This window comes from Rattus norvegicus, chromosome 4 (assembly GCF_036323735.1).
Source record: "Rattus norvegicus strain BN/NHsdMcwi chromosome 4, GRCr8, whole genome shotgun sequence".
Classification (NCBI taxonomy): Eukaryota; Metazoa; Chordata; class Mammalia; order Rodentia; family Muridae; genus Rattus; species Rattus norvegicus.
In genome coordinates, this window is record NC_086022.1 from 131,627,884 (window position 1) to 131,654,075 (window position 26,192).

General features: G+C 45.1%; 1 protein-coding gene across 3 annotated transcripts in view; it reads right to left on the reverse strand.

Annotated features, from left to right (window-relative positions):
* The window catches only part of Frmd4b (FERM domain containing 4B), a 326,374-nt gene that overhangs the window by 175,523 nt on the left and 124,659 nt on the right, over positions 1-26,192 (reverse strand). Inside the window, exon 1 of one of the 3 annotated variants that reach the window (XM_063285579.1) lies at positions 12,083-12,729. The exons of 1 other annotated variant lie outside the window; for it this stretch is intronic. In XM_063285579.1, the coding sequence (XP_063141649.1) occupies positions 12,083-12,205 (123 nt within the window). In that variant the 5' untranslated portion in view covers positions 12,206-12,729. 3 annotated transcript variants of the gene reach the window in all.

Sequence of the window (26,192 nt, forward strand, 5' to 3'; positions counted from 1 at the left end):
TCCATCCATCTATCCATCTATCATCCATCCATCCATTCATCTATCATCCATCCACCCATCCATCCAACCATCCATCTACCATCCATCCATCCATCCATCCATCCATCCCTCCCTCCCTCCATCAATCTATCATCTATTTATTGTTCAGCCAACCGGTCCCATATCAATTTACAACCACCCACCCATCTGTCTATCCTCCATCTACTATCTACTTAACCATCCACAAAAAAGTAACAATGTTTTTAAATAGCTGTGCATTATATTTTTACAATAATCTCAGAAAACCAGCTCTGCCAGGGCGGGGGTTAGGGGAGAAACTATCACTGTTCACATTTACAGCAGAGAACGACTGAGTTTCAGAGACCGCAGCATAGCTAACAAGAACTGTGTGTGTATGTGTACACAAGTATGCAAGCGTAGTGTCCCAGAGGACAACACACTTGGGTACTGTCCAACTTGACTTCTGAGTGAGGGTTTCACTGGTGTATAACTCACCACTGGCTAGGATGACTGCCAGTGAGGACCCAGGATTCACTTCTCCTTGCCCAGTGCAGAGATTACAAGCACATGCCACTATACTAAAGTTGTTTTTTTTTTTTAAACACAAAAACATAGATTCTGGAATTGAACCCAGTTCCTTGAGCTTTCAAGGATGACTTTACTGACTGATCCATCTTCCCAAGCTTAGAATTTGAACTCTTGAAGCCCAGGTCTCTAGATAACTATTTTCAAACTTTCCTTCAAGTTCATCTGAATGGATGGATAAGAAGACACTAATGAATCTGATTCAACCCATCAGATTATGACAACTTATTTACCTTTCAATATCTGGAGAAGTGAGTTGGTGACTTGAGGCCTCAAGATGAGTCGTTTAGAGCATTACCACCCATTGGCTAATACAGTCATAAAACCAGTAAAATGGTCACGCGACATCATCATGCTGAGCCAAATATAGGCACATCAAGCATATAGCAGGAGTGTCCAGTGACACTTGTGTTCTACACTTACCACAGAGAAGCTCCTCTTGTAAGTCATGAGGGAACACACATGTCGCTGGACTTCAGCTACTTTGTGGGTTCTTCTTCCTTCTACCCTTCTCCACCCTTTCAACTCCCTAACACTTGATAAGGAAAAAGGATAGAGAGGAAAAGAAAGAGATCCTTGAATAAAGTCAGGGGTTGGAAAGGGGGCAAGTTCCTTGGGCAAGTTTGATATTCACCATCAGAAAAACTTATTTTTCTTGTTTTTTTCTTTGCGCATGACTACTGTCATGATTTGAATATGCTTGGCCCAGGGAGTGGCGCTATTAAAAGGTATGACCCTGTTCAAGTAGGTGTGTCACTGTGGGTGTGGGCTTTACGACCCTCACCCTAGCTGCCTGGAAGCCAGTATTCTGCTAGCAGCCTTCAGATAAAGATGTAGAACTCTTGGCTCTGCCTGCACCATGCCTGCCTGGACTTTGCTATGCTCCCACCTTGATGATAATGAACTAAACCTCTAAACCTATAAGCCAGCCCTAATTAAATGTCCTTACAAGAGTTGCCTTGGTCATGGTGTCTATTTACAGCAGTGAACCCTAACTAAGACAACTATTTTATAAACCACAACCAACAACCATCAACGGCCAGAAACCCATACCACCTGTCAGGGCCCAAGCATGATTATAACCTCTGAAAAGTCCCCAGAATTCCAAATTCACATGCTCTCAGAGACTATCTACAGATGGCAAGATCACACCCCTGATAGCGCCTGAGGCAAATCACAGTCAGCTGCTGTGGACAGTCTACAGCAGCCCATATCCCACACCTGGGGTTAAAATGAAAACACATTCTTATAATATTTTTTGTGGGTTGTTTTTTTTTTTTTTAAATTCCAAAATTGTCTCTACAACAAACTTTTACTGTAATTCTTTAGAACACTGAAAATCTGGGAAGGTCACAATGACCCTTAACAAGGGATGGGCATATTCTTCAGGGGAGTCCAGAGCTAATGGAGCTTAGAGATGCATTCCGAAAACAGGTCGAGAGAGAAAGACAGGAGACTAATGATGCTCAGACACAAGCTCGACAAAGCTGTGACATCGTATAAATAGTAGATGTCATGTATAAATAAAAGCAGATGGGATGGAATTATTATTGGCTGTCAAGGTCTGGGTAAGACTCTTTCTGTGGGGATAATTTCTTATTGTGTAACCCAATAAGCTTCAACTCATTGTAATCCTCCTGCCTTTGACTCTTGAGTTCAGGGATTATAGATGCAAGCTTTCTCTTCACTGGCAATCAAATCAGGGACCTTGCAAATGCTGAACAGACACTCTACCACTGCCATGCCCTAGGTGGGTCTACTTCTAGGGAAAGGGGGAGGTACAAATTAGGCTTTGTCTAACTCTGTAATTGTATTATACCACAAAAAAAAAATGTTTGAGACCAATAACAATCTCCCTTAACACAGAGTTGCAAATATCCATCAATATGCTTTTGTGTCCCCTTCCCCCCTTTGACAGGAAGTTGTTATGTAGCACAGGCTGCTTAAAAAAAGAAAAACAACTCATGATTCTCCTGCCTCAGTCCCCCTAAGGGTTCAGATTCCAGGTGTGCAACCGCTTGGCTCAATAAGATTATTTTTCTTGCCTCTTAAATGCTAATATTGTTTGTGTGTGGTGCCTTAGAGTAGTGTAGGCCTCATGCACACGTAACTCAACCTCTAGGAGTATAGTCAAATTCAGATGGCAAGGCTCAGTGAAAGCACTGGATGAAGGGAGAACAGCTCTTAAGCAAAAGCTCTCCCAAGGCACAAGATCCAACTGACTAAAAGCAGTTGGGATGTTAGGAGGAAATGAGACGGCAGAACTCGCCACATCCACCTGCCTCTTTCACAGAAGGGTCTATTTCAGAATGAAGACACGTATGAGCACACACGAAATGCCTGTGAGATGGCAAGGAAATTGTCACTGTTTTACTTTCCACAGAGGTTTAATTTTTGCCTTCTTTCCATTCTGAATGTCACATGGTCTTGCTTATATAATTTAGAACAACAAATCTTATTCCTTATTTCAGGCATGCGAGCTCTTTCACAACAACCAGTCAGGACACCAAAATATAACGTTCAGAATAAACCTAAGCAGGGGACGGACAAGAACTTTTTTTATCCTGCGAGATGGAAAAAGAAAAACAAACACTCGTTTGAAATGGCAGGAGAGTCCGTTCTTAACCTCCTGTTTGCCAAGCTCTGTGGTGAAAGTTCAGAAACGTATTTTAAAGAGCGTGAGACTAAACTTGTTGACCTTAAATAATATGACTTTTTGAGAAATAGATTTATGTTATGTAAGGGGGCTCAAAAAAAGTAAAGGTCATTCTGCTTTTCTTTGCTTTTCAGGGTGAGGATAAATGAGTGTCTTAGTTCCCTGCTGCTAGTTGGAAGATAGTAGTAGTAGTAGTAGTAGTAGTAGTAGTAGTAGTCATAGTCATAGTCGTAGTCGTAGTAGTTAGTAACTACTACTTGATTCCATGGCTATCTGGTCTCTTCAGCAGAGGGTAGGTACCTGTCAAGTGGCCACTTTGAAGGTTATACAATGTTTTTAAACATTTTAAAATGATTTTTTTTATTTTATCTTATGTTCATTGGTGTTTTATCTGCCTATATGTGTGTGTGACAGTGTCAGATCTCCTGGAACTGGAGTTCCAGACAGCTGTGAGCTGCCACGTGGGGGCTGGGAATTGAACTTGAGTTCTCCAGAAGAGCAGCCCATGTTCTTAACTGCTGAGCCATTTTTCCAGCCCTGGTTGTGCAACTTTTAATAGCTGAATTCAACATCCTCCTGATCGTATGGGCTTCACCTTTCACTTCCTTCCTGCTGGCCCTGCTTTAGTTCCGGCCTGGGTTCAGCACCTGCTGGGAGGCGTTTGTAGAAGATGGCTCTGATGTTACCAGACCAATCCTCTTCGGCTGCTGAGAGCACTGTGAACAGACAGCTTCAGCTCCCTCCCTCCCTTTAAAGACAGCTGCCTCCTTTAAGTTCAACCTAGCATTCAAGGGCCACCACGGGGCCAGAGAGAAAAGCCAGTGTTTCTGTTCCAGCTAAGGAGAACTCTAGGCTTCAGAGTGACCCGTGAGGTCAGTTGCGGCTTTACTAATTGTGAACTGTAAATAAACTTCTCTCTTTGCTTAACTCTGCTCACTTCCTAGTCTCTTACACCAGGGACAGTCCTCCCAGGTCTGCTGGTAACCGTCCTGTTTAGTAACCCCAGTTCGATCTGATTGCTAAGCAGCACATCTGCACCAGCATTTACTCTGCCGCCTGGCTCCTGCACGGTGAGTTGGGTCTGTGGACCTGTTGTCACCAGAGATCTGTGAGAATTAACATAAGCTCTTTGCTGGCCATGTACTTACTGTTAAAGTCCCCCCCCCCCCAAAAAAAAGCACTCCAGTTCCCATCCTGGTAACTGGCATTACTGTGAGATTCTATGAGCCTGAAAGACGACACTGACCTGTGCTTGCCGCCATGTGACTGACTAGATATCATGGAAGCAGTCCAAATATTCTGTCTGTCTCTAGGGCAGTATGTTGTCACTACCACTTGCGTGCAGTGCCCACAGAGGTCAGAGCAGAACACTGGATACCCCTGGAACTGGGGTTATAGACAGTCACAAGTCATCGTGTGGGTGCTGGGACTTAAACTCTATTCTGAGTGATACCACAATATTGCCAGCACCACCTTCTTGAATCCCTTCCCTTCGGGCCTCCACTATTAGGCTCTTGGAATCTACCAGTCTCACTACTGCCAGGTAATAGTTCTAAGTCAATCTCTCCCTCTCCTAAAAGTCTGAAGGAAAATGTCAAAAGTACGAGATCATTTGAGGGCAGGTGTTACTCTCCATCGAAATTGCTCTGTCACTCTTTCTGCTCATCAAGCTCTGAAGAAAAAGAAACCCTCTTCTTTACAACCACCTGTGCCTGGAATGCCCTACTTTCTGCCTTTACCTGCAGAATTCTACTTGTCCTTCAAAGGGCAGCAAAGAAATTACCTCCTCCAGGAAGCCCCCCTGTTGTCTGCCTTTCATGATTACTTTTGTCTGTTCTCTGAGCATCACCTGAAAGCCAGTCCTTTCTCTAAAGGATTTTTTTTAAACATTCTCCCCTATTTAACATTACATTTATGAGGGCAAGGAAACGCTCTTTGATGTGGTAACTGGTAACGCAGTGAGCAATTGTTAATTATTTTAGGTGTGAATGAACAAGCAAATTAATGAATCACCAGAAATATCAGTCATTATGTGTAAAACAAAACACTGAGTAAAAGTTAAGTTCAGCACTTGCCTTGAACATTTCTTAATTAAAATCTTAGGTTTTTTTTTTTTTTTTTGCACTGGCATGACCTATGCAGTTGTGGTGTGCAGTGCCTGTGTGGAGTGTGTGTGTGTGTGTGTGTGTGTGTGTGTGTGGCAAGAGCAGGATTTGGCGTCTTCTTCTATTGCCTTTCCTTATTTCCTTGTGTCAGGGTCTCTCACTGAACCAAAGCTTGTCATTTTGGTCAGGTTTGTAGGTTGACCAGTAAGCTGTAACTTCCGATGCTGGGCTTACAAATATGCTATGCTAAGCCTTTTCCCAAGTGCTGAGCATTCAAACCTGGCTCCTCATGTTTGCATAGCCACTGCTCTACCCAGTCAGTCCGCCATCTCCCCAGCCCCTTAGGTTCTGATGAAAAAAAAATCTTTCAAGTTGTGCTGTTCTGTGATAGAATTGTGGACTTTCTTTCCTTTAACTTTTTTTTAAAACCCCACATTGCTTTTCAAAATTTCAAAATTTAAAATGGCAGGTGTTTTATGTAAAGGGGAAGATGATAGTTTTTTTTTTTTCAGATTTATATCAACCACTCAACTTGAGGAACATAGATAGCCATCCTCCCAGGAGGATCAAAGTAGCCATAGATGCATACATGGATCGTGACAATAAATCTTTATTTATAAAAGCAGGAGGCAGTTTCCAGAATGGAAAGCAAAGGGTCAGAGCAATCGAAGTGCATGAGCCTTGAAATAACAGAGATCGCCCAGAGTTTGGCATAGAATTGTCTTGGGTGAGGGGTGGGAGTGGCTGTGTTCAATTAAGCTATGGAGACACACAACTCAACCAGTCCATCTCGTCATAGTGAAAGGCGAACTCAGAAACCCGACTACAAGATGCCTGTAGTTTCCTAGATTCATGTACGGGCCTAAGAGAGAATATCAGACCTCTGGAAGGGAATGTTTCAAATACCCTACATCTAGCCAAAATATGATGCCAAAGGGATTCTTGTCTACTTTTTAAATGAACATTTACTCACTAAAGATGGGAACTTAGTTTCCTCGCAGCTTGTCTCAGGTATAAAACCAAGAGCAAGACTGTCAGTGACCTTTTATCACAGACACGCAGAGCTCAGTGTTAAGGGCTTTATATAACCAAGAGCTGGCCTTTATTAAGCGTTTTCTTATGCCTGTGAAGTGTCAAGTGTTTTATGAATATCTCTCCTGAGTTTCCCATTTGAACTCTACTGGAGTTAATACAGCGAATGCTTCCTTGTTACCCAGGAGGAAGTGAGGTCCAAAGAGGGGAAGTCATCTGTACAAGGTCAAGTTGAGCCTGAATACTGTCCAAGTCCTTGAACGCTGTGCCCTTCTTCTGTGCCAGCTGCCTGTCCCAGAGGAGCTGACCCAGCCTCTTCTAGTCACTGAAATACCCCAGAGTCTGTTCACATTGATGACTCCATTCAAGGTCTGTAGGAAATTCTACCTTGGGGACTGTGGTGAGGACACAAATCTGACCCCAAGTAACAAACTGAGGGCTTTGTTAGAGCTTGTCCCACTTCAGGAGAAGGAAAAGGAGTTAATCCTTTGTCAACAACACTCCCTCTTCACTTTCCAACGCACATGGCTTAGATAACGAGTTACAACGTTGCTGCCCCCTATCCAGGAGAGGTATAAGCAGGACAGGCAGGTGACTGAAGCATGAGCTTTGAGAATTTTGCCTAAATTCAAGGTAAGCTCTCAAGTCTGGTACCTGACCAAACTCAGGTCTTCCCTTACACAGTGAGTGAGTCTTTGTCAAGCAGTCTCTCTCCTCCGGGCTCTCCTCCTGCTTTATATTTAGTTCTGTTACTACAAAAATGCCTTATAGTAAATACTTTCATTATTCATAGTCGGTTGGCAAATTAAATCACTTGCAGTTCCAACATCTAGAAATGGAGGAAGTGTTCAATTCCAAAGAAATCCTTCCCAGCTTGCCAGCCAGGCAATAATGTCCCGGCCAAATCCTTTATGAATAGGTGAAGGATCGTCTTTCAAGTGTGGTATATGAATAACAAAACACTCTCGGGGCTGCCAGATATTTCAGGTAATGGATATCTCCTGCCCCACCCTGATTTCTCCAGAGTGATTCAGCATTGGGTTTCTTCACAAACACTATTGAGACTAGAAGCATGAAAAATGACGCCTTAAAAGAAATCAACAAGATGATAAGAAAATGTGGGTTCAGTATCACCCATGACTCTGGTGTGCATCCAGTTCATACAGCAGCCAAACGGGAGCACGGCCTTCTGCATGATTTAGAATTTGTAATTCTAGAATAGCAACGCTTGTATTCTCATCATGAGCCCCACACTCAATTCAAACAACTATAGCAGCAGCAACAACAACAACAACAACAACAACAGCAACAACAACAGCAACAACAACAAAACTTTGAAAGCTATTTGTGTCTTTATCTTTGAACTTACCTTGAAGAATAACTTTTTATTGAAAAAATACTAGATTTGAGATTCTCATGAAGTGGGAGACTCGACTGGTTGCATTTTAAAAATGTGTAAGTCTGTCTGTCTGTCTGTCTGTGCCTGAGGGCTTTAGGTTTCCTGCTCTATAACTCTATTCCTTATTGCCCTGGAATAGGGTCTCTCATTGAACCTGAAAATAGGACTGCAGTCAGCAAGCCCCGGCAACCCTCCTGTCTCAACTACCCAAAGGTTCACATGGCCACACCCAGTTTCTTCCAGAGGTTCTGAGTATTTGAATTCAGCTCCCTCATGCTTATAGAACAATTTCTCTCACTAGCAGAACCATTGCCCCTGCCCATGGCTGCATTTTAACCAAACGTTGCCCCTTCCTCATGGTAGCTTCCTTTGTCTGTCAGAGTTCGGGGAGGGCCCTGATCTAACCAAATGATCAAACCACGGATGGATCCTCATCACCGAATGGGGTCTAATCAAGGTTGGGGCCTTGCTAAGAGGAAATGGGTGACCAGGAGCATGAACTTTGAAGGGTTCATCTTTTCCGTGGTCCCATCTTACGTATCTCTGCATCCTGGTTACCATGACGTGGGTATCCTCCTGTTTCCATGGTCCTCCACCATTTTTCTGCCCAAGAGAACAGAACTAGCCACCTCCTGGACTGAAACCTTGGGCCAAATAAATTCTTCCCATTTTTAGTTTTTTTTCTTCAGGTATTTGTCAGAGAAGTGGACACCACCTAACTCAGCAAACATGGGTCAGTGGGGCCCACCCCATTCTCAGTTTTCAGAACCAGGTTTGCACTCTGGTGTTTCTGGACCCTTTTGTTCGTCATTAGCCCCTTAAAGAGTCTTTTATTTTAATGTATAGTTTCGTTCGGCAATCTTCACTTCCCATTACAAAATAAACCATTTGCTTATTTGTGTTTGCATGTGGGTGGGTGGGTGCCATGTGTACAGGTGTAGGTCTGAGGACAACTTGTAGGTGTCTGTTCTCTCTTTGTACCATGTAGGTTCTGGGGGTTGAAATCAGGTCATTGGACTTGGGGGGCAATCTCCTCTACCGGCTGAGGCAGCTTCAATGCCATACACTGTACATTTGCTTACGTGTTATTATTATTATTATTATTATTATTATTATCATTATTACTATTACTATTGACACACTGAAGATTGAACTCAATGCCCCACATGGGCTAGGTGAAGGTTCGACCAATAAGCTACATCCCAGCCTGAGGAGGGAGCATGTTTTCTTCCTACCTCTCCCTGAAATCATTGTTGCTCCTTTTGGGCTATCTCATGCCACTGAGAATGCACAAAAAGTAATCCTGCTCCCTGTGTCAATTAGTGGTTTGTGGCATCGGGGTGGTACACGGCCATTGGGGTGGTGTGTGGTATCGGGTGGGCAGAGCGTAGTGCGTTAGCAGCCCTGAGGATGCACAGGGAATTTTGATAGGGGCTTTATGAAATTCACTTTCTTTCTGGCTATGTTGATAAGTAGGCCTAATGAGCTACTGTAGTTATGAGATGGCAGGAGAAAGAAGTCGGACAAGCATAAGCCCAGTAAGTGAGCATAACCAGGGCTGAGGGATGAGAGCTGTCTGTGTTCCATTCCAATCGCCCCTCACGTTTACTCTGCAAGGAGAGCTGCAGGCTGTGTGGTTGCTGCCTCTTCTTACTCGGTTGCTCTCTTTGAGTTGGGCCTCTTAACCATATTAATCATATTTTAAAAAAAAAAAACCAACCTAGATGATAGAACCGATAATATTTACTGGATGCTTTCTAAGCTCCAGGCAGTGTGCTAAATGTTCTACATGTCAATTAACTCTTATTAACCTCTTTAATTAGCACCGTTCTATTCTTCACCTGACGGAGGATGAAAGTGAAGCAGTGGAGGGCTGATTTCCCTATGGCCACACACAGGAAGAGCTTGGATTCATCCCTTCTCTGTCTCTGGGGTGGAGGGTGGAAATCGTTTTCTCTACTGCTTCTCAGTCCATATAATCCCCACTGCCATTTTACTGCTAAGCACTTGAAAAACCATCTTAATGATCTTTCTAAGCTAGCAATGGAGCTCTGAGGCAGTCTTCACCTAGAATCACCTAGGCCCTGGGTTCCGGGCATGTGATTGCCCAAACAAACAAACAAACAAACAAACAATGTTCACAATCAATCAAGCAATTTAGGCCTGTGGCTCACCTTGGGATACCATAGCTCCCCTGGGGTGAAAATCATCTCTTTTTTGTTTTGCTTTTTAAATCTTAGTTCTACAAAGGATGTTAATGTAAACATCGTATTTTTCTCTGCTTATGACAATACTTATAAAGCCAACTTTATTTTGCATGTTCTTAGTGGCCAGGAGGATGAAAGGAGAGAGACTCGGTTGACACCTGTTTTACAGAGGAGAACAAAATATTTGAGTAGCAGAGAACAAAATATTTGAGCAGCTTACCCTTTCAAAGTGCTGTTGGGTTTAAGATGAATGATTGATGATTCGTGCTATGTATTTGCAACCCCAATGCTTGGGAGGCGAGGATGGGTGGATCCATGATGCTTGCCGTCTGGCCTGTCTCACCTAACTAGCAAGCCACAGGCCGATGACAGGATGGTGGCTAAGGTGGACAGCATTGCTGAGGAGGTACCCTTCGTGCCTGCCTATGTGTGTGCGTGCGCGCACCCACACAACCATGAACATGTACACACAAAACAATTTCAGAATTAGAAAGCATAGCTACTGGTTGGTCTTCCAGAGGAGCCAAAGGCTCTCGGGCTTTTGGAACTATCATCTCTGAATTCAGTAACAACATTAGCAATAAGCCATAAATCCACTGAATCCACGGGGGAGTGGGTCACAGAGTCTGGCTGTCTGGCTACAGTATTCGTGCTCTCCTTTTGAAAGTTCCTCAAAAATTAGAAAGAAGAGGCAGCCCTACCCGATGGGGGTGGGGTGGGTGTATTTACTCCAAACCAAAGTGAGACTTCCCAAGAGAGAAAAGACCTGAAAGAGAGACACATGCCTAGCTCCAATAAGCCTGTGCAGTTGCCTGTGGCCAGATGGGCTCTAGCCACAGCTCCCTAATGCTCTCAAGCCCCGCTGGGCCTCCAGGGCTCTCAGTGTGCCTCACTGATTCTACTTCAAACTGCATGGTATTACAGATATGTTAGCTGAACCAAGAGCACTGAAACCACGGGATAAAATGTGTGTGTGTTTTTTAATTATTGTTTTAACATTCATTCCTTAGAACTCTTGTAGTCTGTCCTCAGTTGGCCTTTATTCTATCTGATTGATGGGAGACTATGACTCTTCAAAATCAAAGCTTGAGTCACATACGGGACCCACTCTGACAGATACATTTCAGCCCTATTAGGAATAGGGTCAGGTGATGTGTAAGAGATTCCGAGAACTGTAAAAATATATCCAGGAAAGAAGCCCAGGTAAAATCTTTATAATTTAGTCACGTAGTTTTAATTTTTTTTTATCTTAAAGGTATTAGTAACCCCAAACAGAGGATTTTTATATCCATTTACTACTGTTCACAAAAATCCAGGCAAGTTGCAGTCCCAGAGAGGATGAATGGTCTTTGCCCTCATTGGGTAAAGTTGCTGCAGATTTTGCCTGCAAGATGGGGCCAACCAAGCAATAAAGAGGCTGTGTTGTGCGACAGATTAAATCCAAGCGTAAGCATTCCAGCGCTCAGCCAAGCCACGCTTCCGTTCCCTAGCCTGTCAGCCTCCCTCAAAGCGCTCACAATCCACTGTTCTTCCTCCCCAAAGCCAGTCAACACAGAATCAGGTTTTCCTAGCTATGCCTTGCAAACTGGGGCTGTCTGGTGGAAAAGTGCAATAAAATCAGAAGGAAGAAGGCAAATTCACTAAGACATGCTCTGACAGCAAGCAATGATGGGAAATCCTAGCTTCCGAAATGGCCACCCCAATGAAATGAAATGCAATTAAACAGAAATCATCCTCTCAGCCTCAAAGTCGCTATCCACAAACCCTGTGTTGCAAAGCTACAGACCCTTTCCTAGTGCCAGATAGAACCTCCAACCTAATGGGTGTGGGGGATAACTCCCAAGTGCCCCAGGCCCAACTGAAAAAAAAAAAAAAAGCCATCATCAAGCCACAGTTAGCTAAAGCTCCTGAGGATTTGCCCCAAGTGCCAAGCTACCCGCGAGGAGTTGAAAACAAAGATATGGGAAGCCTGAGGTTATGAAATCATACAGGTGGACCGGCTCTCAGCTGAGCTCCGGGCATCCCGCAACGGCCCCAGGGCGCCAGCTCCTGGGCTCACCTGGTACACATCCCGCAGCCCGCACCACGTCCTCAGCACCTGGTGGCAAGCCCGCAGCCTCTCGGTGTACCATCTCCGCAGCGTGGACACGGTCAAGTTCCACACGAAGCGGCTGCCGCTGAACAGCAGGTCCTCCACTCCGCACATGAACACCGAAGCCATGCCGCTGCTTTCCCTCGGAGCCTGGGATCCGCGATACTGGGCACGCCACGCTGCTGTAGCTGACAGCCCCCAGGGGGGGGGGGGGTCAGATCTGCCACTGAACTCGCCTTTCACTGTGTGTCCCGGCCAGGTTGGGGCGGCATGCCCCGGGATTGGGTGCCCGCCAGCCAACGGCTGCGGCTGGCACGGAGGCTGTGTCACCCCGCCCGCCCCCCAGCGCCAGCTTCCTAAGCTCCGTCAGGCCAGCCCTGGGTGCTCCCTGGGCGCGGGAAGCCCTGGCCGGTGAGGACTCCCCGCTGCGCTGCTCCAGGGCACAGGGCTGCAGGCAAAGCCCAGCAACTCTTTGCAAACCTAGTGGGCAGCTTCATTTCAGCGCACTTGCACACACACACACACACACACACACACACACACACACACACACACACACACCTAGACCCAGTACCGGGACCCTTATATTTTACTCTTTAAGGTCTCTCTGCCTTGCATCTTGCTCTGTCCACGCCTCAGTGATAAACACCTCTGGGGAAGCTATAGAAGCAGAAGGGGAAGAAAAAAAAATGCAGCAGCACGTCCCTTTAGATCTCACTCCTGAGGGAATTGTGCATGTTTTCTTGGCTCTGCTGAAGCCAGATGAAGAGCTTCAAAGCAACAGTGTGTAAGCGCCTCCAGACTGTCTTTGCTCCTAACTTGAGGGTCTCCAAGAAAATTGCTAGCCTGCTGTGGCCACCAGCAAAGCAAGTTCCCCCGATACCCTTATGAGGCTAGTCCCAGGGCAGCTGTGGGCTCAGGAGCAAAACAAGGCGTCTTTGATCCTCTGTGAACAGCATTCAGTTAAGACTCCCTGGGAACCAGAAGCTTCGAAAGAGGATCCCTGGTCAGTTGGTGCAAAATTCAACCTCAGGATATGCCTAGCCATAGTTGGCATCACAAACTTGAATGGGGAACTTGTTGCTCAAAAGTAAATAAGAAATAAATGCATAAATAGGAAAACTAAAAGCTCTTCCTCAGCTCAAGAGGCCATGGGACAATTCATGCTTTTTAAGAGCTCCACAGGGAATGGTATTATCTGAGGAGTTTGCAAAGGGAATCCAAGGAGTCCCACATATCCCGAGTTTGTAATCTTCCTTGAGAATGTTTGTACATTGCAGCCCCCAGAATCCTATCCCATTTCCAGAGCAAGATCGCTGCAGCCTGGAAGCAATCCTAATTACTCTCGCTGGATCACATGGGCACACACAAAGACAAAAACGAAGTGAGGAGCGCGGGGGGAGAGGGCGGGGTCCAGCATCAAGGGGGCGGAGTCAAGAGAAGGCAATGGGATGATAATGATCAAATCACATTATACACGTGTGTTAAAGTATCCTGAAGCCCATTATGATATAATTAATACAAAATAAATAATAATAATGATAAAAGCAATCTACTGCACCAGATTTCAGGAGGGAGGTATTTTTCTCTGAATCTACCTGTTGGACAATGGTGACGTTTTACTGGTCGATTCACACCCGTGCTAATTATCTTTGCTATTAAGTGGCTGAGAGGTAAGAGGCCAAAGCTTTTCTTCCAAACTAGCTCCAGAGGCCTGAGGACAGATTATCTGCCAGTCAGTCAGCTTCATTTTAGGTTTCAAATGTGCCGTTAGCCATCTTAATTCAGGCCAAACGCAAGCATCCAAAACAACACAAAAATCTGTCCTTGGAGCACCTGTTGGTTTCAAGGTGGCTGTAATCGGAAAACTTTTAAAATGAGGTTTCTTTCACCACCAGAAAAAAAAATGTTTAAGGGAGTGTGTGGGATTCATAGAGGACACAACCGCTCTGAGATCTGGTGCTCTTTCTTGGCAGCAAATCTGTGTGCCTATTCATATTAACATTCTGGCTGCACTTTACCAGGATAACAGTCGTGGTGTTTACACACACAATCTGACACAGGAGGTTTTACTGAATTGGAATAAAATGAACCAAGCATAATTTGGGGAAAAAAGTCACCTGATGGGAAATTACAAAAAAGGGGGGGCTTTTAGAGTAAATCATGATCCACACACACACACACACACACGCGCGCGCGCACACACACACACACACACATATTTATGATGCAGTGTACTGAGTTCTCGGAAATGTTGGCAGCCTAGGGAATACCAGAATAATACTCCCAACAAGTCAATTCCCAGTGTCTGTGACACCATCCTCTGAGAAAAGGTGCTCTCAAGATACTTGGGCAGGTACGGATCAGCTCTCATGTCAGCAATTGACTGCAGCCTGGGACATTTTCACTCAAGGTTTCAAAGCTAGTGATTAAGATACGCTTTTTCTTTTTCTTTTTCACATGTACGTGCTTATGGGAGCCCGCGCTTGCTCATATGGAAGCTAGAAGTCAGTGTCATGTATCTTCCTCAATCACTTGTACACGTTATTAGTATTTGTTCAGACAGGGGCTTATGTCGTCAGGGTGGCCTCGGAACTGCTATGTAGTCAGGACGATACTGAACTCCTGATCCTTTCACCTCTCCCTCCTAAATGCTGAGATCACAGGAATGTGCCAGCACTTCACGCAGGTTATGTGGTTCTAGAGACTAAACCCAGGGCCTGTGCATACCAGGCGGGCAGACATTCTGCTGGCTGAGTTACATTCCCAGTCCCTCTACCTTATTCCTCCAGACAGGGTCTCTCGGTAACCCAGAAGCTCACCTTTTGGCTGGATTGGCTGGCTAATGAGCCCCCAGGATCTGCCTATCTCTACCTCCCAGTTCTGGGGTCACAGGCACACACAGTCACCTGGCAGTGGCATGAATGCTGAGGGTCTGCACTTAGGTCCTCAGGTTTGCATAGCAAGCACTTGACCGGCTGAGCCACCACCCCCATCCCTACCCTTGTCCCAGGCCTGGACAACTTTCCTGCAAGCGAGACATGGAATAACAGCGTTTGCCGGACTGGTCAGTCAACAGCACTTGGGAGCTTGCCCGGATTGCAAGTTTTCAGTCCACCTGTGGACCAGCAGTCACGGGGCCTGAGGTTAGTGGTTAGTGAGGTTAAAATTGTCACCCTGTGGAGGAGAAGGATGGTGGGTGTGGGGCTAACCGTGGTTTCAAATTCCCCAGCACCTTGAATATAGTCTTGAAGCATGCAAAGTCTGAGTGTACTCGGCGTCAGGGGAAGACCAAGTAAACATGCGCTTCCGTGTTTAGAATGGTGGCTGGCAAGAGGCGAGCACCCAGGACACCCAGCCACCATCGCTACCAAAAGCAGAAATTCTCTGAACTTTTTGGATTTAGGGAAAACAGTAAAGATAAAATATCCATTAAAGGTTTGGTTCCTGCATATGTGTACTTTGCTTGCATGTAAGTCTATATACCATGTGCATGCAGTGCCCATGGAAGCCAGGAGAGGGCGTCTTATTTATTCTCTGAAATGGTAGCTGCAGACACTTGTGATCGGCCATTGTAGGTGCTGGGACTGGAATCCAGGTCCTTTGAAGAGTACCCAATGCTCTTAACCGATAAACTGTCTCTCCCAATATGCATTTTTAAGGCGGGGTACAGGCACCTGTGTTTGTAATCCCAGTGCTAGGGAGGCAGAGAAAGAAGAAACTTGGGATGCACTGGGCAGCCAGCCTGACTTAATCCAGAAACTCCAGGCCAGTAACAGACACTGTCTCAGCCAAAAGAAAACAAACAAGATAGAGTTCTATGATCTCAGCAGGCACATACATGTACACGTGTGCCTGCACCCATACATGTACCCACACAAGCACGCATACCCAATAAGACTTTTTGAAAAACATTTTTAAACGACTCTTTAGGTCATTTTTCTTTGCTAAGGGTAGGGTCAGAGGTGACTTGAGTTGAAGAGCAGTTCTAATGATTTGCCCCAACTTCCCCAAAATGCTTCTAGAAGCTCAGTCTTCGCCATCAGAGACAGCTTTTCCTGTGGACTCAGGAAAATCGAGTACTCTCAAAGCTCGACCATAAGACAGAAGCCTCATTGTTCCCATCAAACACAGGTTCAGTTAGATGCCTCCTCTTCCATTTCAGGAACCGATGGGATGCAGGTGTATAGTCGGAGAAAAGAGAGCAGCCTTGATGACCAGTCACAGGCAAGACCAGGTCCCAGACTCACGCCTTAATGCTGGTCTGTAATTTTCCATGGGAAGAAAGCTAAGTCACACCAGTTTGAAAATGGCCTTGTTTCCCCGTCCTTTACTTCAAGAGGTGAATTTGTCCTCACCCCAGCATCTGAGATCCCTGCAACACACTGTAATTTCCTGTAGCTCTCTCCAGAGGCTTAGGGAGATGCTTGGCTGACAGCATTACTCACACACCTGGGAGCACTGCTGTGGACGTCAAAGAGAAGTTGCCATCATCCCGAGGCTCCTGTAGGCTTTGCCTTAAACAACCGACAGGAAGAACGGCAACGGTGAGCACCAGGAAGATGGCCCAAACTGACAACCCCTGGAAATGGAGAAGCAGCCAGCCCTAACATGGTTCCCATCCGCTCCCTCTGACTGCTCAGGAGTCCATCTGAGTTGGGCATGATGATGTAATCCTAGGCCTGGAGAGGCTTGAGGCTGATGAAGCTCAACTTCAGGAGTAGCCTGGGCTACGTGATGCGTTCCAGTCGTGCCGGTGTTACACGGAGGAAGCCCGTCTCAAAAGAGCAAGGCGAAAAGGGAAAGAAGCAAGAGCTCTCCTGACATCCATGAACATCGTTCAGGTGTACTCCTCACCCGAGAAGCCAAGTTCTGCAAACTCACACAGGCCGGACACAAGGCTGGTGAAGTGGGTGCAAGCAAGGTCCAGTTCAATGGCCTCTGAACATGAGCGGTTTTGCACCCCGCTTTTAAATCTGTGCAATGTTTTTGTGTATTTCTGGTTGTCACAACCAAGGAGCGCTCCTGGCACCTAGTTAACAGAGAGAGGCCTGGGATACTGCTCGGTATGCTGTAGGGCGCATTTCAGTACCCCAACTACTCCCCTCGTGCTGAAACATCCTCCCTGAAGGGCCAGAAGAAATGAAGTAATCGGCCACGCCAGCCTTCACACCTCACAAAGTATAAGGAACCCAAAGCCTTCAAAGAAAGACCTGGAATTTTGTTTCCCACTGTTTCATTTTCTCCCCTTTTAATAATTATCATAAAAGGAGCTATAACTTCTATCATAGGCTATTGGTATTTCCCTGCCTTGCTTTTAGCTTGTTTTATGGAAGCTAAGCTTTTCTTTGGCACTTTGTTTCTTGAGATGTTGCTCTCATTATATGGCCAGTCCGGCCTGGAACTCACTTTGGGTTGTGGTTTGGATAAGAATGGTCCCCATGGGCGCATATATTTGAATGCGTGGTCCCTAGTTGGTGGAACTGGTCCTCCCCTGCCCCACTTGCAGATAAGATGTAAACTCTCATCACTCCACCAACATGCCTGCCTGCCAGATGCCACTCCCCCCCATGAGGTCACAGACTTAACCTCTGAAACTATAGTCATGGTGTCTGTTCACAGAAATACAAAGTAACAAAGTAATACAAAGTATACTATGTAGCCCAGTGTACCCTTGCACCCATAGTCCTTCTGCCCCAGTCTCCCGAGTGCTAGGATTACAGGTATGTGACCCCAGGCCATGAACTGTTGTGAATGCTCGGCAGACAAGGCAGGGCAAAGGCTACTTGCAGTTTGCTTTTCCTCTGCTCCATGAGGAGTCATAGAGCATCGCTCAGAAGCAGGGCAGCCTGACATAGTTCCCTGTGTAGGGGTCTTCATGCCTGCTGGAAGGCATCTAGTGTCTCCTACGGTTTATTTGGATTGTCAACTAAACAGGATTTAGAAGAACCACGAAAGGGAGCCTCTGAGAGACTTTCTACACTGGGCTAACTGACTCGAGAAGATCCATCCTCTACATAGGTGGCCCCCATTCCAAGAGGGTCCCAGACTGAACTGAAAGCAGCACGTGAGCCCTGGCATTCATTTGTTCCATGGCTTCCTGCGTGCAGACAAGGCGACCAACTGCCTCACACTCCTGTTCCATGCTTTTGTCAGGACTCTAACAGCAGTGGAGAAAGCAACTGATACAGACTTCCCGCTTTGTCCAGTAAATCCTACAGTGGCCCTTCATCAACAAGAGCAACACCAAAAAGCCTTCCACACATTTCTACATGTTCCTGGGCAAGCCGACAGCTTGTCTTCCCCTGAAACCACCCACAGATCTTGGAAAAGAGTCTTATCCATCCATAGATCCTGACTGGCACAGAGCAGGCAGTCTCTAACTGTTGACTGAACCAAACAATGAATGGCTATCTGAGCAGTGAATACAGAAAGGAGTCCATCCAGTCTCCAAATACACAGCCGTCTTTGCCAAAATGCATCATCTGCATCATCTATCAGTCAGGGACTCAAGCAAAGCACTTACTGGCAGAACTGAGACCGTCTCTGTCTTAAGAGGGCCTTTGAGAAAAATGGGGATGTCAGATGTCTGAATGAGGATCATACAGGAGCAGGCACTGCCACAGGAGGATCACAAGGGGCATGTCATGCAGGGCGGAATCAGGAATGCCTTCTGGAGCAAAGAGCATTTAAGCCGAGATTTGACAGCTGGGAAGGGCTAGTCAAGGAGGAGGTGATAGCCTAGAAGTCTGAGGTTCAGACAGCTGTGATAACCAAGGTCCTGAGGTCAGAAACCTTCTGTGTTTGCAAATTTTAGGGAGAAAGCATGCAAGGGTCCAGGAGATGCTAGGGATGATGGATCAGGAAACCCAAATAGGGTGTGCATCACAGTGTGCAAAGAAAGAGCTTGAGGTAGATCTCAGGAACTATTCCAGACTAAGTAGAGTTCCTCTGCTTCCGCCACACCCCTAATTTGCATAATAGAGGAAAGGGTGCTGGGCCTGCTGGGACAGGCCTTTCATGCTAGCTACTGGGAGGGTTAGGGTACAAAGATTCTAAATTCAAGGTCTGCTTGGGCCACAGAGTGAGTTGAAGACTAGCCTTGAAAACACTAAAACCAGGTACCGAAAATAAGCAGTAAAATGAAGGTTGTGGAAAGAGGTTAGTGGAGTACTTGCAAAGCACGTGCAAGCCTCTAGATTCAATCCTCAAAATGCATGCTTGTACATGCTTGCGTGCGTGCACATGCACACACATTTGTAAATAATAAATACAGAATGGAAGAAGTTGGAGAAGTTGTCCCCTACAGGCCACCCTTTGCAGCAGCTGTTGCTCTTGCAGAGGTCTGCAGACTCCCTGCTTACCCCCTCACACCCCCTGAAAGACTTGGCCAACAGGGCCATGTTCTTTGTGAGTCCCACTGAAGCCAAAGGCTAGGTGTTTTATCCTTTCCAGTTCTCATTCTCCTTTCCCTGTGGAACATTCTGTTCTTCAGCCCTGTCTTCAAGTAGCAGGAGAGGAGGAAAGCAGGCGGTAGAGCAGGTCTTCAGGTGCAGGAACCTGTAGCCATTCCTACAGCCAAGGACCTGAGATGAGCTAATTCTCTTTGCCTACGAATGGCACCCCGAAAAATTGAAACTATGATAAACTAAATAATGCTCCATGAGAAGGCAGTGATTCAGCTTCTAGTTTGGCAAGATTATTCTATCTCTAGAAGAACAGGAAGAGTAAGGATGGGGAGGGGGAGGGAAGGGAGGGGAGGAGAGAGAAGGGAAGGAAAGGGAAGGGAAACAAAGGGAAGGAAGGTGAGGGAATGGGAAGAGAAGGGAAGGGGAGGGAAGGGGAAGGGAGGGAGAAAGGGAAGGGAAAGGGGAGGAAGAAATGTTAGAAAGAAAGGGGAATGGGAGGAGAAGGAGGGAGAGAAGAGAGAAAGGAAATGCTCACTCTAAAAACTTTATCCCTCATTGTATCACACTGTATTCTCCCTACTCAAGGCAAGAGGAAGGACCTTGCCATTTTTGTATTTGTGCACTTCTAGGCTCCTGGGTGTTCCCATTTTGCTCATTAACCAACTGAGCTGATATGAGAAACTTTCCCCAGTCCATTTTAGACCTCACTGATGTAGCTGTGAAACCGTTTGAAGGAAGGCGACTGTTTGATGCTGGCTCTAAGGAAGCTGGTGTGGACCAGACAGCAAGCTGACCTGATTTCCAGAGGCAGTGGTGGCGGTCTTGTGACTGAGTGCCCCTCAATAACCTGTCACCTTGTCACCTCATTTCCATCCACATAGACAATGACAAAAATAAAGTGTAATAATTTCCATAGCATCCTTTTCTCCTAAATAAATACAGGTGGCTTCACATACGCCATCAGTTGATTTTCACAGTATTTTCCCGGATCAGATGGAAAAGGTCATTTGGTCCCAGTTCTTAGATATGAATCTGATATACAGAGAAATCAGAACACCTGCCAAAGACCAGTGGGAAGATATTTATAAGGTCATTCTTATATGGTGTAGCTTCTAAATCTTCAGTCCTGCTCTGGGAGACAAAAGTTCCTTTTGTATTTATCGGTTATAATTTACTTTGTCCTCATATTGAAATTTTAAGGTATTGTCTTATTTGGGGCTGCCATGACAAAAGATTCATACTAAGTGGTTTCAAAAGCAGAATTAACTGTTCATCATGGTGGAGGCTGGGAAGCTTGAAATTAAAGGCCCAGCCCATTTGGCTTTGGAAGAGGGGTATTTGTTATAAAAAGTTTTAATCCCAATCCGGGCTTCTACTCTGCCTTTGACCATTTAGCTTCTGAATAAAAGAGAAACAACCTTTATGTTTACAATAAGCCTTAAGCAGCATAAGAGATGGGCAGATAGCTACCCTCAAGGGGAAGGAGGAAGAGAGAGACTCCATGGGTTGGGAATCAAGAGAACACGGCCCTGAAGGTTGGCCAATTGGAGTTAAGAGCAGCCCAGATGAAACATAGTAAGTAATAACTTGGGGTTATCAATGGGAAAGTAGATACTAATAGCATAAAGGATAGATCTTATAAAGGTTGTGTGTGTCTTTTATGCAGGAACTAAATGGTCAAAGGTGAGGTGGAAGCCCCAGATTGGGATTAAATACATTCTGCAAAAAGCACTTCCTGGTTACGATGGCTCCCCATCTGTATTCACAGATATCAGAGCTTCTGGATCTTCTCAATCCCTCGTATGGGTACCATCTCCATAAGAGTTCATCCTCATGATGTATCCCAAGCTTCTCCTTTGCCCCACTGGCCACACCTCCACACACCATTTCATGGGGATCCACACTTCAAAAATCAATGTTGGGAAAACAAACAGTCAGTCTACAGCAGGTTTGGATGGCTCCGAAATGCACTTTACTGGGGATGGAGTGTGACAAAAGCCACAGCCTTTGGCTTTACCAGGATTACATAAGACAGCAATAAAAGGTGGCCCAAGAGAACAAGGACTGAAACTGTACACGGATGACAAGTCACCTGAGACACAGGGGCCGTCTCTCCTATAGAGCAAACAGTAGAAGGGCAACAAACAGTGGTCTACAAACAAATATGAGCAATCTTGAAAACAGGCTATTTTCCTGTCTTCACTAAAGATAGAGAAAATTTGGTTTTCTGATTACTGCTAGGAATTTCAAATATTTGGCCCTCGGCAGTACAAGCAAAAGAAAATCCAAAGCAACTATCCAAAAAAAAAAAAAGTATTTCTTGTGTCTTGCTGTTCTAATATTAACTTCACAGTTGAGGGTAGCAACAGAATGTACTTCACTATGGAGTAGACTCCCTGCACCAAGAAGCAGAAGCCAGCTTGTCCTAGGTCTCCAGGCTGGGGATTGTCTGTCCTTACAGCTCAGAAACCCATGTGCCAAGAGCTGTGGGCAGTATTGAGAACACAGAGGAAGAGAGGCATGATCTGCTTTAGGTCAGCAAAGAAAGGAAGGCCAGATGGCACCAAAGACATTGAAGGTGGATGTCTGCACCAGGAACGAGCTGGTATTTAGGTTACAGGTCATTTTGGGTCAAGCCTTGTCAGCTTGTATATATGGACAGATGATGTTTGGCTGCCTCGTCATCATCTCTCCCTTTTTCAGAGACTCTGACTCTGTGGGCTGCCTGCTAGGATGGACTAGGGTTGATTTAGAACGCTCTTCCCAGAATAAGACACAAAGTGGAGCCTTCTAAAAATATGTCCCCTCAGCTGGGAATGTAGCTAGGCTCGAGGAGCATTTACCTACATACAGTACATGGAGGCCAGAACTCCATTCCTGACACTGTAGACACTGGGGATGGTGGTGTTCGTTTGTGCTTGTAATCTCAGCACCTGGGGAGTAGTGTGTGTGTGTGTGTGTGTGTGTGTGTGTGTGTGTGTGTGTGTGTGAGAGGTCAGAAGTTCTGGGTCATCCTACATAGTGATTTTAAGACCTAGTCTACATGAGACCCTGTCTCAAAAAATAAAATAAAACATGAAATTGAATAAAAATATTTTTCCTCTTTGAAGAAATGGAAAACAAGAAAAAAGAGATACAACATCATTAGTCACCAGGGAAGTATAAATTAAAACCACAATAATAAATTGCTTTGAACCCACAAGAATAAAGTAAGAAATATTAATAGTAACTAATTGTGCTGGCTAATATTTACGTCAACGTGACACAAGCTAGCATCATTTGAGAAGAGGGAACCTTTACTGAGAAAATGCTTCCATAAGATCAGGCTGCTGGCAAGCCTGTAGGGTATTTTCCTAACTAGTGATATGGGAGGGTCCAGCCTTTTGTCGGTGTTGCCGTCCATGGGCAGACAGTCCTGAGTTCTATAAAAAAGCAGAAGCCATGAGGAGCAAGTCAGTAAGCAGGCTCTTCATGGCCTCTCCATCACCTGCCTCCAGGTTCCTTCCCTGTCTAAGTTCTTGTCCCAACTGCCTCTGATGATGAACTGTGATATAGAAGTGTAAGAAAAATACCCCCCCCCCCCACTCTCCAAGTTTCTTTTGGCCATAGTGTTTCATAACAGCAATAAAATCCCTAAGACACGTGCTAGCAAAGACATGGGGAAATGGCAATCTTTCTGTTCTTCTGGTGGGAACAGAGTGTGTTGTGGCCACTGTGGAAGAGATACATTTGTTCAAGATGCAATTGCTTCTACATATGACCCAGAAACTCCACAGGAAGTAAAGCAAACATTTAAAAAACTGATATGTGAGGGTTCATAGCAACAGTATTTAGATCAGCCAAAGGGTGGGGAAAAATTCACATGTACTACATGATGAACAGACGCTAAATGTACAGGGCTGAGGATGAAGCTCGATGGTAGGGCCCTTGCCTTGGCATTCACAAAGCCTTTGGTTCAACACCCAGCACCACACACAGGAATATGGTAATGTAATGGTAATGCATATGCTTGGCCCAGGGGCCTGGAAGCCAGCGTTCTGCTAGCAGCCTTCAGATGAAGATGTAGAACTCTCAGCTCTTCCTATACTATACCATGCCTGCCTGGATGCTGCCATGTTCCTGCCTTGATGATAATGGACTGAACCTCTGAACCTGTAAGCCAGCCCCAGTTAAATGTTGTCCTTTATAAGACTTGCTTTGGTCACAGCAGTAAAGGCCTAACTAAGACACCTTCCATGCAACTGAATATTCTCAGCAATGAAAAGGAAAAGGCATATACCAAAGAGAGTTGAAAACATATGTTCAGCAAAACCTTGGAACATAGGTATTTACAGTGATGTTATTTAGAGTAGTTACAAAGTGGAAAACTCAAATGTCTATCACCTGATGCGCAGATATACCGAATATACTCTACCTGCATTGGTCAGTCATAAGTAGGAATCAGGCACTGACAGATGTAACTCTTTTCTAATAGTGATGGTGTCATATTAGGTAAAAGAAACTAGGCAAAACTATAAATATCCTAGAAATGGAGAATAGGTTAGTGGGCATGAAGTTGTCAGGATATGGGTGGGGTGGCTGAGAAATGTCTTGGCATTGGGTTATAGCCACAGGAACTAAAGCTATGCAGGAAGCTGCTGAATCATATGTAATAAAGTGTGTGAACCCTAAAATAAAAGATAAAAACACAGGACACAACTTTATCTGGACTTACAAGTATTCTACAAGAAACACGCAATCTTGCTACCTGCAATCGAAAAACAAGGTGTTAAACTTTCTACCGATATGAGTGAAGAACATAGATTATAAGAGAAAGTAAAAATAAAAACAGGGGTTTGGGGATTTAGCTCAGTGGTAAAGCGCTTGCCTAGCAAGCGCAAGGCCCTGGGTTCGGTTCCCAGCTCCAAAAAAAAAAGAAAAAAAAAAAAAAGAAAAAAAAAAGAAAGAAAAAAAAGAAAAACAGGAAAAAATGTACGTGAACATAGCTGTGAAACCTAAACGGATGGTGGAACATAGAGTGGATTACTATTGCTTTTTCTGTCGCAGGCTCTCTCATAGTCAGGCTAGCCATGGAGTCCAGGCTAGCTTCTAACTTATATGTAGCTGAACTGAGGATAACTTTGAATTCTTCATCTTCCATATTCACAGTGATGGGTCAAGCCTCCATTACTCTATCTTGTATGAATGATTAATAGCAGTGTTTTCTGAGTTGTGATTACTGGATGGCTGGACTTGGTGGAGGGGCTTCCTCCCCTAGTTTTCTACATCAGCACATGCTAATTTAAAGTTTCTAATTTTTTTTTTGGTTCTTTTTTTCGGAGCTGGGGACCGAACCCAGGGCCTTGCGCTTCCTAGGTAAGCACTCTAACCACTGAGCTAAATCCCCAGCCCCTAAAGTTTCTAATTTTGATGTGCACACACTATCAACAAAAGGCAAAGCAGTGAGTGCGGGACAGCACTCCACATCCATTTGAGGCAATCTGGTGAAATTGAATATAAAGGAATAAAAGAAAGAATGGGGGGAAAAAAGAAAGTCCCGAGAGAAGACTCTGATGTGTCAGGACTGTTAAATTGTTTCTACCCCACAGGATGTCAAGTCATATAAATTGTCTGAGCAGAAAATGAAATTGGTGTTCTTCGTTGCCAATGGATGAACAGCCCACACTGAATTTGTCATTCCTCCCGGAAGAGCAACCAAAGTTGGTCCAACTTTCACTATGGGATTTTCTAAGACTTCGGCCTACTGAGAAGCCTGTGAATGAATGTCTCCATCTATGATTGAATGTCCCCATCCTGTGAATGATTGTCCCCATCCTAGGAATGCGTGTCCTAACCCTCACACTTTCATTTCTCTCACCCTAGAGTCCTTCAAAGCAAGAATTCCTTCAACAGACACCACAGAGCATTAGCCTGCTTCACACCCTGACAGATCTATGCTAGTCAGTGTATGCTGAAATTCCAACTTCTTCAGGGAAAAATGATGGTTTAAGTCTCAAAATCCAAACAATAACACTGAACTGCAGGAGTGGTTCTTCCCCTCTCAGCAGTGTTTGAAGCTGCTCCACTGTTTATTGTTTTAGTTACTTTCCCATTGCTGTAACAAGACACCATGATCAAATCTTATAAGAGAAGGTGTTTAATTGGGCTTAAGGTTTCAGGGGGTTAGAGTCTGTCTTAGTTAATAGTTTATTGCTGTGAAGAGACACCATGTTCACAGAAACTCTTATAAAGGAAAATATTTCATTGGGGATAGCTTACAGTTTCAGAGGTTTAGTCCATTATCGTCATGCTGGGATGCATAGCACCACACAGGCTGGAGAAGCAGCTGAAAGTTCTACTTTTGGATCCACAGGCAGCAAGACGAGACTGAGACATACAGACTTGAGCACCTAGGACCTCAAAGCTGGCCTCCAGTGACACACTTCCTCCAATATGCCACACAGTGTGATACCTCCTAATAGTGTTGCTCACTACAGGCCTATACGGGCCATTTTTTATTCAAACCACCACAGAGTTGATGATTGCAGAGCAAAGGCATGAGAGCAGGAACACCCATGAGCTCACAACATGATCCATAAATAAGAGGCAAAGGGAGCAAGTACGGTGTAGTTTTTGAAAACTCAAAGTGATATAACTCCTCCAACAAGGTCACGTCTCTTAATGCTTCCCAAAGAGTTCTTCCAACTGGGGATCAAATGTCCAAAGCC